A 14,048-nucleotide genomic window follows, 5' to 3' on the forward strand; every position below is an offset into this window, starting at 1 on the left:
AAAAACATGAATCTAGTACCTTGGTATTCATGTTACTCTATCCTCTGGGATGAATAAAGGTACAAGAGCAAGCCTGTTCCTTTGATCTCTTCCAGAATTGGGGTGAGTGAATGAGTGATGTGCAGTGTCAGCTATCATAGCATTAGTCTACTTCTTGAACACTGAGCTATTTCCAATCACACATTAAGAAGCACGCTCTCTTCTTCATTTACAATGCTGCAATTACTACCCTAATATAGTCCTGGTGAATGTGCTCTCTGTAAAATAGTTCTTCATAATCCTACAATAAAGTCAACAATGGCAATGACTGGTTTCTCATACAGTTAAACTGTTAAATGGCCTTTACAACAAAATAAATATAAAAACCTACTGATCAAAACAACAATAGAAGTAAACACAGTAATGTTTACAGCAGCATCACTATACATGACAGTTATTCTGACATAGGATCACATGGTTTTATGGTTATCTGTACGTAGACAACACAACTTACAAAAAGGACAGGTACTCCAATGAACCTTCTCAGCAGCATAAACTAGAAGTTTGCATGTAGATGAACAAACCAATTTGCTCGTGTGTTCTAAATGCACACTTTGATGAATAGATTTGTCTTCAGGAAACAAATAGTCATTAAGACTGTAAATGCAGCACTTCTTGAACTATTAGTAGCAATAAAGAAAACTAAAATTACCTTCGCTTAGCCTCTTCATATTGGAGGCGCAGTCTCACCTTCTCAGCCAATTGATTATTAGTGCTCACAATAAACTAAAGAAAAAACAAGTGTGTTAACATCTTTCTTCTCTTTGTAAATTAGGCATGTTAAGAATCAAAAGTTCAATACAAGCATCCAAAGCTTAAGAATAAAAGCAACCCAGTCTTGTTTACAACACTAACTGCATCTAGAGGACACAAACATGGATGAATATAGTCCATACATTCTCACACAGAACAGGTGCAAACACATCAGGCTACCACAGAACATCATTTAACCACTTTCATGATATGCAAAAACAATAATGATGGAAAACATCACTAGAAAACATTTTAGATTTTACATACATTTCCAGAATCATCTGTTTGGGAGCTGGCATCCAGATACTGCCTGGGTAACAAGATGTTGGAACCTTCCAAGGATGTGTTGCTGGCCCACAAATCTAAAGGTGATTCTCTGTCCATTACAAAATTAGCTTTCAGTTTGGCTAGGCTCTGGAACAAGAAAAATTCAGTCAGCTTCCTAAAGTCTTATTCCTGATGCCCACTAACCTCTTACTACTACTTAGTAGGGGGAAACAGTTTTATGTGGGCATGGTATACATCTGAAAAATCAGTCTAACAAAACTGTTAATGTGAAAGGAGTTTTTAAATCAAAATTTCATGTGCCCTTCTGCAGAGGTGGGAGTAGGTAGACACAGAGGCTATTCTCACGACCAGGCGAAACCGGGCAAAAGGGAGTTTCGCCTGGTCGTGTGCTGCAACTGGAGCCACATGGCTCCCGGCAGCAAGCTTCCCTAAATGCCCCTCCCCTTAAACAAGGTTAGTGAAGCAAGTGCTCCGCTAACCACATTGATTGGATCGTGTGTCGCGGCTCTGCACCATAGTGACTCACAAGGAGACCCCTAACCAGGAGGCTACAACAAGCCTCCCAGCATCAGGGGGCTCTCCAGAATGCCCCATGCACTTCCGCAGGCATTCTGAGACATCTGGGGGCCAAGAGGCCCCGGATCCCTAGCAAGCCAACCAGCTCCATGACAGAACCGGTAATCATGTAGGCAGCTGATCCAGCCGCCCAGGGCAAGCTGACTGCTCATGCAAGCCCCCTCATGTCTCTCCACACTACTTGTGTGGAGAGCCTTACAGTGGGTTATTTTATTCATGTTTATTTATTCAAGGAGATGTACAAGGAAAATCTCCAGAGTTTTATTTTAGCTGCTTTAAACAATAAATTTTTATTGATAATATAAATACCAGTTCAATAGAAGCATTTTTGTTATAGAAACAGAGTTGTTATAATATTAGTAGAGGACCAGACTATCACAGAAACTGACCAGGCCATTCCATACCTCAATAAGGTCTTGCTTTTCTTTCTCCCCTGAAGTGATGGCCTTCTTGATAGCCTTCATTTCACTTAGTATGGCTTGAGCTTCATCAAGTTTATATCCACCTTGGGTATCAGCCATTTTCATATCAATTCTTCGAGGTAATTCATAAATAGGAAAGAAACAGTTATTCATTGGAAGCACCTTTAGACAAACTCCAGTTGTCAGGTCAAGGATAACAGACTTCGGCTTCTGAAAACAGAGGGGTGAACAGAATCGACTATGGGGGGCAGGGAGAGATCCTGGTTAATGTATCCCAACAAATTCATTTATTCTCCATCCGCAACTTATTTAAATAGAAGAACTAAATTGTATCCTAAGCAATGACTGTACAAGGAACTTTCCAAAAGGTAACTTCCTTGCCCCCTCCTCTACAGAGAATCTCCCTGTGCTTCCCAAATACTTCTCCTGAAGATCAGGAAACCCTTTGGAATAGGACAGGATAGCGATGATGCAGAGTGTGCATGAAATTGCCTGAGACTACATGAGACACTTTACTAATAATTTAAAAAAATATATTTTACCAAGTTCCACTGGTAACAAATTTAGCATCTTGCACATCTGGTGGCGCAGTGGTAAAACTGCCGCCCTGTAATCATGTGCCCTTCTGGTGGCGCAGTGGTAAAACTGCCGCCCTGTAACCAGAAGGTTACAAGTTCGATCCTGACCAGGGGCTCAAGGTTGACTCAGCCTTCCATCCTTCCGAGGTCGGTAAAATGAGTACCCAGAATGTTGGGGGCAATATGCTAAAATCATTGTAAACCGCTTAGAGAGCTCCGGCTATAGAGCGGTATATAAATGTAAGTGCTATTGCTATTGCTATTGCTATCTCCCTAGCTCCACTCTGGCTTACACAAACATGTACGTGAGTCATGGTGACGTTAACAATGGTTGATAACAGTATTGGTTAAAATGTAATCCCTGTAAAGTCAAAATATGACTGAAGAGCCCTCCACACCTTTATTTCCTCCTAGGTCATTCAGCTTTAGGTAAAAGTGACAGGTGCGGTAGTGGGGAGGAGGAGTAGAGGTAAAATGAGGAACACTACTACAATTTTATAACATCATATTGAATTGAAGCCTGGGTCTTTAGACTGATCTGCATAATCCATAAAAATTAACTCTTCCTCCTTCACAAATAATGTTAACTTGTACATAATTCAACAGTATTGTTCCAAATATCAGATTTATATGAACATCCCTGAGGGATGTTTAGATAAAGTATAATATCTTTGGCCACCAGAAAAGCTTACAAAGATCAAGCTTTTTGGTTAGGAAGAAGATGGCCATCAAGTTAGTGCCCAGCATAAGAACAAGTTATCACATGGAAGCATTTAAGTTCATATTAATTACTGTGTGCAGCTCTTTCCAGAAAGAGTGCCACAGTTGTGCAGTTCCAAAACAAGTATCCAACTTAGATTTTTAAGAGAAACATTGCCTTCCCTTCTCTTTGAACATAAATATATACCCAGTGAATGACAGGGTAAGCTTTGCCAGAGTACAGCATTTGTCCTCAGATGCTGCACTCATTAACAGAATTAGGGCAGGGAGTTATGGCGTGCACTGGCCTGGGACTTGCTGGCATGTTCTCATGGACAAGCCTACTCCCATGAGTATTCTTGTGTGCCTGGGCAGAAATGAGAATTGCACAGGTAGAAATGACTGGATCATGGGACATAACTCAGTGGAAGAGTATCTGTTTTGCATGCAGAAGGTCCCATGGCAATCCATGGCACCTCCAGGTAAGGTCTAAGAAAGACTCCCGCATAAAACTTGAAGAAACCACTGTCAGTCAGTGCAGAGAATATTAAACTAGATAGACCAACAATCTGACTTGTTATAAAGGCAGCTTCTTGTGTTCCTAAGAGAGTGCGCAGCAAGCCCCACCTCCTTGCTAATGTACTCCATCGCGCTTCACCCACAATGTCAATGAGTACACCATTTGTACTGAGGAGACAAATGCTGTATTCTGGGAGAATTTCCGTTAACTGTTAACACATACTTTTACATATCTCAGAACTGACCTCAGATCAAAGGTCCATGGAGGGCTAAACTGCTCACATGTGAATTCAGCCAGGCATCCTTGGTCTATATCAGTGTAGCTGACTGTATTACTCCACAATAAATGTGTTGGCATTACATTTATTGAACTACAAATAGCATGTGCAGATGTCAACAGTGTGGTGGAGATGGGATATGCTGTTCTGTTTATGTTAGATATTAACATTGACCAAAATACAGTCATATTTGTAATGTTGGGGCTAACTGAGCCAAAAGGTTGGGCTCCAGGCCCTTTCCCCTCAGCCTTTTTGCCTATATTGGCTCAGGCAGGCTCCTCTAATTATACTACGGCTTTAGCTTGATTAGCACTCTCTAAACCATACAAGCAGTCACATGATTCAAGTAGCTAGGAACAAAGAACATATTCATTGCTTGAAAGTCAGGATTTACTGATAATTAAACCTACTTCTTCAGCGTTTGAAAACCAAGTTCCTTGTATTGGAGCTCCTGTCTCATGTGAGCTACTTCTCTCTTAAGTTTATTAACCTACAGAAGCAGGAAAGAGCAAAGCATTGTGTTACTTTAACTAACATTTTCCACTAATATATTCAGAAGTTATAAAATATATTCAAGACAACTGTACATTCCTAGACTTTCACAGAAAACTAGTCAAACAATTCTGAGTGTTCACACTAAAGCAGCCATTCATTTAAAAAAAATGTTAAATGAAATGTTCTAAATGAACAAGTATTTCTAAGTAGTTTCCTAGTTTATTTAAAAATAAACACCAACTCTTAAAAAAAGAAACAGGGAAATTCAAATTACTGCATTGTAATTTGTACAGTGTGTGTAAAATACACGATTACCAATGTATATGGGTTCTTTGACTAGTATTCAAAGTTATGTTAAAATTACAAAGTATAATAATCAACTAACAGCACGTATTTTTAAATGCACAATTGGCCAATTTGCAATGTAAATCTCCCATCGACTGTAGTACAGAGAGTCAGGCATCAAGCAAAGAATGTAACAATAGTGGATTTTGCAACTAGAATGTAAATAGATACCAAGGGGAGTTGGGTGATGTTTAATCCAAATGTATTCAAGGAAACATAAGCTTTGCATTGGGGATTCATAAACTTAAGCAAAACATTTCTTTTCATATATTTACCAAGATGTCACTCTTAAATTGGGACTTGCTTGAATAATACAGAGCAATTTTATTCAACACCTTCTGATTATTCTATTATTATTGTTGTTTCTATATTTAATAAATTTATATATTTCTAAATTTCACCAAATAGCAGGATGTAAAATGCATCTACTGGCATTTATCCAAATCAAGAAATCTGTATTGTACCATCACATTAGGAAAACACTACCAGCTGTAAATATTTTGGTTTACAGCTTGCCTTCAGTAATCTTTTGTCATACATGAGTGAGCATATGCTTTCCCCTAACAAAGCTGGCATTGTCCTAGGAACAAACTTGCTACTGGCCTCTACAGGTAGCATAGATTTTCAATGGTTTAATAAATCTGTAATCCATAGATCTCAATAACTGAACAAAAATATTTAGACACAACTATTCAGATTTTGTCATACTGATTTAAATCTTTGCCACTGTGTCAAGTGCAACATCGAATGCATGTTGCAAATTAAGTAATAAAAACAAAAATATGAAGTCATGCTCTATATAATATTTCTTTCTTTCCGGATTCAGTACCTCTAGAAAATCTAATAGCCTCAAAAGAAGTCATCGTTCTGTACAGTAGCTGTCCGTGCAATTTATTAACAATATTACAATGCTGAGATTATTGCAAGAAATAAAAAGCTCATTTTTTTCTTACCCTAGATTTTGTAGTGGCAATTTCAGCTTTCAGAATTTCTGGATCATACTTTGAGCTAGATGAAGAACTGGAAACTACTACAATAAACGGAATGGGGAAAGTTTAAAAGCACACCAAGGAGATAGTTGTATAGGATACAAAAAGCACAATAAGCTATAAAATACAAACATCTGATTGGAAGCCTAGCAGCTGCCAGATAAGTGTGAGAATGATAACTGAACACCAATTTGGTGTAGGGGTCAGAATGTTGGACTAGGAGCAGGGAGATCCAGGTTAAAATCCTGACTCCTTGAAGTTCAGTTAATGATTAGGCCAGGCACTATTTCTCAAACTAACCAATATCACAGAGCAGTTCTGAGGATAAAGTGGGGTAGGGGGAGAACCTTATATGCTGTAGAAATCCAAAACAACAAGACTACCAAGAGGGAGGAAATAATAAGTAATATAATCTATAACGCTTTCAATAACAAGTTTTTAGAAATAGAAGGCCAGATCCCAACAACTGTTCATGCAAGGACAACATTTCTGCTTACTGAGTCCCACCAACCCAATTCCACAGAATTTCTGTGAGCCCTTCAATCCTCAGTACTTAATTTTCCAATGGTGCTGGAAGCTGCAGGATGGAGGAGGTGGTGGTGGGAAAGCCCCATGCTATTCACAGTTCTCAAACCGAAGCCAAACTTTCCTTCTTGTTCTCCCTGTGTTTTTGCAGTTGGGGATGGTGTGTGTGTGTGTGTGTGTGTGTGTGTGTGTGTGTGTGTGTGAGAGAGAGAGAGAGAGAGAGAGAGAGAGATTTTTTACGCTTCTGCTAGTAACACAAAGTCATTGTGAGGGATTTTAGTGATACACTTTATTTGGAAACATTTGTAAATGATTAAAATCCATCTGTGGCAAGGGTGGAGCCACCACTGGGCAAACAGGTTCAAAGACCTTGGGCCATTCCCCCCAGGGGCTGCGCCTCATGGCCCCAGACACGCCCCCCATGTCCGACGTCAGACACGGGGCAGCGGACACGTTATTTCACTCCCAAACAGGGCTGTGTAGGAAACATTTGGTTCCGAAATCAACCCATGCTGCATTGGCAGCATGGCCAGAGTGACTCTCCCTGCCTCTAAAGGCAGGGAGAGCCGCTCCTGGCCTCGCTGCCAATGCAGCGGGGCCAATCTCCCTCCCAAATAGGGATGCACGGCCCCCTTTGGGAGGGAGACCATGTCAGACGTAGGAGGCGTGGCTAGCCGGCCCTCTGCATCTGACATCAGATGCAGGGGGCAGAGATCAGGAAGCTGCGGTCGCGGCTGAACACAGGCCACTGCCAGCCTCCCTCCACCACTGATCTGTGCATTAATAAGGGAAATGAAGTAGAGCTGACTGATCCTTTGATGTGTTCACTGGACTCACAAAAAAGACAAGTCACTGTTGAAAACAGAGCAGCAGCTTGACTCTTGATAATGGGAGATGCTGCAGAGAAAGCAGAGAAGGAAGCCCCTGTTGCTCATGCTTAAATGATTTTTGTGAATTGCGGTCCATATCGGCAGAGTAGTTCAAAACCTTTCAGAAGGCAAGACTGAAAATTCTAAAATTCAGCTCAACTACGCTAGAGAAGGTTGGAAGCATCAAGTCCTTGGAGCGATCATTTAATGCTTTTAGTGTGTAGCACAACATGGTCTGTTTTCTAGAGACTGATTATAAGCTACGAAGGGCAGCAATGGTTAAACACAACAGTTATGCCCCTCCTTTAGAATTAAGAAAATGACCAAGGATAAGGAATATCTCATAGTAAAAAATGAAGAAAAAACCATCAAGTACTCACAGCTAGTCTGAGATCCCAGCTTGTGTTCCCAGACATCGTGAAGCTGCTTGTATTCCTGCTGTGCCAGTTCAAGTCTCTGTTGCTTAACCTGGTAGATCTCCTTCTGAGCAGTCAGTGCTTCTTGTGCCAACACAAGATAGTCCTTCAGCATGTGTTCCTGCTCCCGACGCCATTGTACTCGAGGATCCTCTATCTGGGTTGTTTCTTTAAAACAGGTGTCCATTATTACTCAAAAGGGAAGAGATAATATTAAAAAAAGTAAACTGCAGCTGTGCCTAGAATGCCATTTCCAATTGGGCTGCCAAGGATATGCACCTGCTTCACTTATGTAGAAAGTGCCTCCTATATAATAAGTGAGAGATGAGACACCCGTTTTCCTCTGCAAACTTTTCTAAATGAACCATGAGCCTGAAGGCATTAATAGAGATTACTACTCCGGGAATTTGCATAGATCAAGCACCTAATTTCAGACACACGCACACCCCGTATTAACTTTGTTACCTTTGTGGAAACTGATAATAGTCTTGAACATTCCACTAGGTAAATCAGATACATGGGCAAAATGGACAGTGTGGACACATTATTAGTTTATTATTTGCGTCTTCCTCTTATCTGCGCAATTTGCTATCAAGTATTTCTTATTATGGATGTTGTCCTGACAAGTCTGTCTTTTCTGGTTTGTTTATTCTCTTAAATGTGTTATTTATTTTGCACCCCTCAATATAGGATTATAGAATTTACAAACCTGATAAGCTGAGCACTGATTTTCTCATCCCTCCAATATAGATAAATAGATATACCTATTAATTCTCAGGCCAACTTTTTTGGCATGAAATAAGACAGGATGGAAACAGAAACAAGAGCAGTTTATATATAGTACAACTGAGACTATGATATGATGTAGAATTGCCATGTAACCTTAGCTATTCCTATCTGAGATATGAAGAAGCTCCAGGGTTTCATCTAAAAAAAGTACATGTCTCCAGTGGTATAAGTGGGAGAATGCCAAATATCTGAATTTGTCTTTCAATCTGGTTGGTGAGCAAGTGTTGGAGAGAGAAAAAAAGTCTTCTGTTTCTCTCCATTCTACTGCAGGTTTTTGTTTGAAAAGCAGGAATGGAGCTTCAGTTCTTTAGCCAGCTTTATATGCTTCAAGCTGTCTGAACTAATCATGCTTGAGCAAGGATGCCTAGTTACCACATAATGAATAATTAATATCAAGGGGCTGCAGGAAACTAAAGGAATCTAATCTGCATAACTTAGAACTTCCTTTAAATATTTAGTAAAAACTGTTCTGGCAAGAAAGCCATTAAAAAGGGGATCTACAGCGAGCCAAAAGATTTTCTTTATGACTGGATGATCTATGACCCAGAAAGCCACCTGCCACAGACCCAAGCCAAAACACTCAAATCTTTACCAGCAAACTGCTGTCATGGTGGCTACATGGAAGACAACTTATTTTGACTAGGCAAACACAGTTTTCAAACAGCAGGTATACCACTAAATTCAGAAGCAGAAATTCAGCCCTTTCATATAGTCCTTTTGAAGGACTTCTAACATTCATCTTCTAGAACCTCGACCCTATTTGGCAAATAATCAGCACAACACACTTCTACCATCTGTACTCGTGGCTCTCCCATGTTTCCAGCATCAGAAAGCCAATTAAGTTTTGGGGGAGAAGGACATGGGACAAACACGGAGGAACAACGACAACAAAAAACTTTGGCTGCCTGTTTTGGCCTCTGAATGAAGAACCAAGGATTTCTCAGTTGCCCATTTTGTGCAACACTTCAACCAATGTGGAAAGAGACTGGGCCCTTAATCACGGTTAGAGACAAAGGTGGAGGATGCATGGGGAGGAAGGCTACAAAAGCTTACCTCGCCCACAAACAACTGGGTCCCACTTGTTGGGCATGTGGATTTCGCGCCTCAACGATCTGCTGCTGCCCCTGACAGCACAAAGTTGTCAAGTGCATGGTACATTGTTGGTATTCCCCCGGCGACGGGCAGGCATCCCTCAGTGTCTCAGTGCAAGCTGGAAGCAGCCAGCGCTGACAAATGGTCAGTTAAAGAGGGTTAAGGGAGTGCTTGCTAAGGTGCTGCTGGGAGTTATGTGGCTCCCAGCAGTTCTTATGGGCAGCCAAGCCTTAGCCCTGTACTGGCTGCTCGTGAGAACAGCCTCACTGTGTAGTGGCAAATATTATCTCCCAAAGAGATACACTTGACAGGTGGATGGACAGGTACAGGACAACCTTGTTATCTGCAGAACCACTACTAGGCACCCGTTTCCAGTATCCGCGCATACCAAGTTAGATGGACAGGTACAGGAGAACTTTGTTATTTGCAGAACGTAATAGGCACCTGTTTCCAGTATCTACAGATACAAAGTTAAAACCCACATATTCTTGGTTCCTAGAGGACCAGAAGTTAAGAAGTGAACACGGACACCACTTCCAGCTGCCATTTTGTCTTGAGGAGAGGGGAGGACACAGGAGGAGCCATTTTGTAGATCATTTCCTGGGGCAGGGATGGACTTTACACCATGATTTTTGGGGCCATTTTGTCATTTGGGGGGCATGCCTGGGCACATGAGTGACCTGCGGAGTACACCACAGTAGGTTTGGGACAGTTTGGGGGCAATTTGGGGACTTTGATTTTTTTTTCCCCACCCTGGGACCTAACCCCCCTTTCCCCATAGCCCTAATGCCTCGTTACTCGCAGCAGTAGGCAAGGAATGGAACCCCCACGAGTAATGAAGTTCTCCTGTACCAACAACAGATTATATGAATAGAATGCAAATCCACAATCTCTTTCTCCTTGTTGTATTTTGATGCTGTTTGTTTGACGTGGTTAAAGGAATGGATAACATTAAGAAATCCCAGAATATTTGATCTGGAAGGATTTGATAGAAGGGTTGGATGGCATTCTTATTTGTGGTATAATAAAACTAAAGTGCATAAAAATTTTCTTAATCACTGTGTAAGAAGGAGTCTAATGCGAGTGTGGGTAAAATATAAAAAATGTCTGGAACCTAAAACTCCATTATGGGTATCCCCGACTGAAGCTTTAGCACGTAAAGAGATAAATATGCAGTCTGAATGGGGTACCTATAGAGATTTGTTATGTTTTCAAGATAAGGGCTGTAAATTAAAAAATCTAACTGAAGTTCAAAATTTGGTTAGTAATTGGTTTCAGTACCATCAGCTAAGCAAAATTTATAAGAAGGATCTTAAAGCTGGATTTGAGGATCAGATGTCGATATCTGAAAAGGAGTTGTGTGAAAATGATGAAAAGTTAGTCTCTAAGATGTATGAGTTGTTGCTTTTGGAGGAGACAAGAGATGAAGTGGTTAAAACGACTATAATAAAATGGGCTCAAGATGTGGGGCATAATATAGAGATGGCAGCTTGGGGAAAATTATGGAAAACTGATTTAAAGTTCATTGCATGTTATACTTTAAAATAAAATTGTTATAAGATGATGTACAAGTGGTATCCGACACTGAAAAAATTAGCATTAATGTATAAAAATGTTTCAAACAAATGTTGGAAATGTAGACAATGTTAAGGAACCTTCATTCATATGTGGCACAATCTCTTTCTCCTTTATCTAATGCTGTAACACAATCTAATCTAGCAATCAATTCAATTCAGTACATCAATTAATTAAACTCCAACTAGCAAACAAATAATCACCCTCAGTAAATACAAGAGCACTGGTTTAGATTCATCCCAGCTGCTACAGAAAGATGGCCCTTTGGGACAGTCCTAAAATGTCTTACACATTTTTAATCCACATTACCAAGCTTGTGTTGGATTTAAGCAAGTTATGAGTTCATTTTGAATCGGCAGAGCAAGTCAATTTGCTTGTGTAAGAGACATTGCCAAGAGATAATAATTTTGGCTTCTTCTCATATCCTTAAATAAAACCCTGGGAAAAGTCTTAGTAAGAATGTTCATTAATAATGTAGACAGGATGTTATTGCTTTAGATACTCAATTCAGTTCAGTTATCTTTTACTTTAGCCAAACCCACAAAGCTCTGCTAGTGGAAGCTCCACTGGAATCAATGGGTTTGTGTTAGCAAAGCATTTTTAGAGCCAGGCTTACAGTTTATAGTACATTTATATTGGTTCATTTGGTTGGCTATTTACTTTAAACTGGATTTCAATATCTCCTTCAACCTACTTTGAGTAATTATGCCCACAGATACCTGCCATTTATCTATCTTTTAAAATAATATTTATCACTTTCGCATCCCTATAACATGACAATGAACTAGATCTTAGTAGTAATACACATTAAAAGTTAAGGAAAGGGGAAAGAAGCACTAGCTCAGGAGTAGTCAACCAACAACTCTTCAGCACTTGTTGGACTACAAGGCCAATTGTCCACAACTACAATTTATTGAGCCAATTTATTGCAGTTGGGGATAATGGGCCTTGAAGTTCAATAAGCACTGGAGAAACTTGATTTCATCAGCTCAAGCTAGTGCTTCTCTCCTTTCCACAGAGATCTGGTAGCACTTTCCTAACTGATTCTAATTAGGGATGTGCACAGAACCGGTGGTTCTGCCGGTTCGCCACTGGGAGGGCCTCCTTTAAGGGCGGGGAGGGTGCACTCATCCCTCCCGCAGCTTCCCCCCGCCGGCGCTCCATTTTTTTCAAAATCCATGGGGTGTCAGCGTACCTCCCGTTGTTGCCCGGAAATTGGCAGAAGTTTGGGCTGCACATGCGCCCGCCGCTCCCCGCCCACCCATCGCACATGTTGCACGTGCCGTATGAAGTCACATTAGAACTTCTGTTTGCCTAAACCTAAGTGATGCATTAATATTAACAGCTGCTTTTTTCTAACATTTTTGAGTATTTAAAGACAATATACATTATCTTGTTGCAATTCTTACAACAGTTCTGTAGATAGGTCATCATTATTACCTTCATAATACAAATGGGGGAATCAGGGCTGAGAAGGTGACTTGTAAGGCCACTTAGTGTGTTCATGGCAGGGGCAAGTGATAAATCAAGGATTTCCTTATTCATAGGTATCTTAGCAACTACTCTGTATTCAGCAGTGTCAAAGCAAAACTGGACTCACTGAAATGCATTCTTCAATTATATAAATAACTTTTGCAGCTTATACATCAGTGCAGTATGAGTTATGTTTACCGTTTTAGAAAATTTACAGCTACTTTTAAACTTAAATCCCCAAAGCAAGGTATAACTGAAAATTTAAAATGCAGCAAAGTAATTAAAAACCTATAACTACAGGGGAACAGGTTGGATGTTGGTCCCTTTACATAAAGGGTACTTGTTAATATGTTTGATAAACTCAAAAATCTATTTTATGAACATCAAACGCAAAAGCAAGACTGAAGTGTTGGACAGTTGCTTGGTACTGTGAATGCCACTTAGGCTGTTCACCAACATTTTTCAGGGACCAGTGAGTGCAGCAGTGGAGTTTCATAGGATGAGAACTCATTTCTTTATGTTTAGAAGTTTCTGGTAGCTTCATGACAAATTTACACACACACACCCCTACCTTTATCCATCAGCCAGAAATCATGTACATGGAAACCTCGCTATCCATGAACTCACAATTCACATTTTCGTGTATCCATAGGTGTCTAATTGACACCCAGTTTCAACTAGAGGGTTAAAACCCACATATCTATTGTTCACAGAGGCCCAGAAATGACTAGGGAGGTCACTTCTGGCTGCCATTTTGTAAACAGGATGAAAGCAGGAGCCATTTTGTGGCTCATTTCTTTTTTTAAAGGCATTTTTTCTGTGATTTTTTGTGGTTTGTGGGGGCATTGCTGGGCACAAAAATACCCCACGGACCATGGTGTAGTAGGGTTTTCTGCCATTTTCTGCCCCCATCCAGGTACCTAACTCCCTGTTTTCCATAAGCACAAAGGTGGATTACCACATAGGCAGCCACCTACAGAGACAAATCTTGGGGAGCGGCATCTTGGAAGAAAACTTAATTCTTCCCCCCCAACCTTTAAAAATGCTGCTGTGTAGTGACAGAAGCTCCGCCCACCTCATAAACTATCACAGGAGATGAGCTTGGGCACTGGAGGATGGCGGCAAAAGAGGTCCTCAATCAAGCCCGGCTTACTTGCAAATGACACAGAGCAGATGATTTTGGGCCTCTGCGCATGAGCACAGGCCCAAAATCACCCGATCTGTGTCATTTGCAAGTAAGCCAGGCTTGAGTGTGGAGCTCTTTCGTCGCCATCCTCCAGTGCCCAACCTCACCTCCTGTGATGGTTTAGGAGGTGGGCAGAGTCTCC

At 40.7% G+C, this 14,048-nt stretch overlaps 1 protein-coding gene across 2 annotated transcripts in view; it reads right to left on the minus strand.

Annotated features, from left to right (window-relative positions):
- The window catches only part of WWC1 (WW and C2 domain containing 1), a 168,160-nt gene that overhangs the window by 64,558 nt on the left and 89,554 nt on the right, over positions 1 to 14,048 (minus strand). For both annotated transcript variants that reach the window (XM_053289852.1, XM_053289853.1), the window contains exons 3-8: positions 7,756 to 7,959; positions 5,946 to 6,022; positions 4,563 to 4,642; positions 2,061 to 2,190; positions 1,060 to 1,206; positions 692 to 765 (exon numbers count right to left, since the gene is read on the minus strand). In XM_053289852.1, the coding sequence (XP_053145827.1) occupies positions 692 to 765; positions 1,060 to 1,206; positions 2,061 to 2,190; positions 4,563 to 4,642; positions 5,946 to 6,022; positions 7,756 to 7,959 (712 nt within the window). The remainder of the gene's footprint in view (positions 1 to 691; positions 766 to 1,059; positions 1,207 to 2,060; positions 2,191 to 4,562; positions 4,643 to 5,945; positions 6,023 to 7,755; positions 7,960 to 14,048) is intronic.

Source organism: Hemicordylus capensis, chromosome 2, assembly GCF_027244095.1.
Source record: "Hemicordylus capensis ecotype Gifberg chromosome 2, rHemCap1.1.pri, whole genome shotgun sequence".
Lineage (NCBI taxonomy): Eukaryota > Metazoa > Chordata > Lepidosauria > Squamata > Cordylidae > Hemicordylus > Hemicordylus capensis.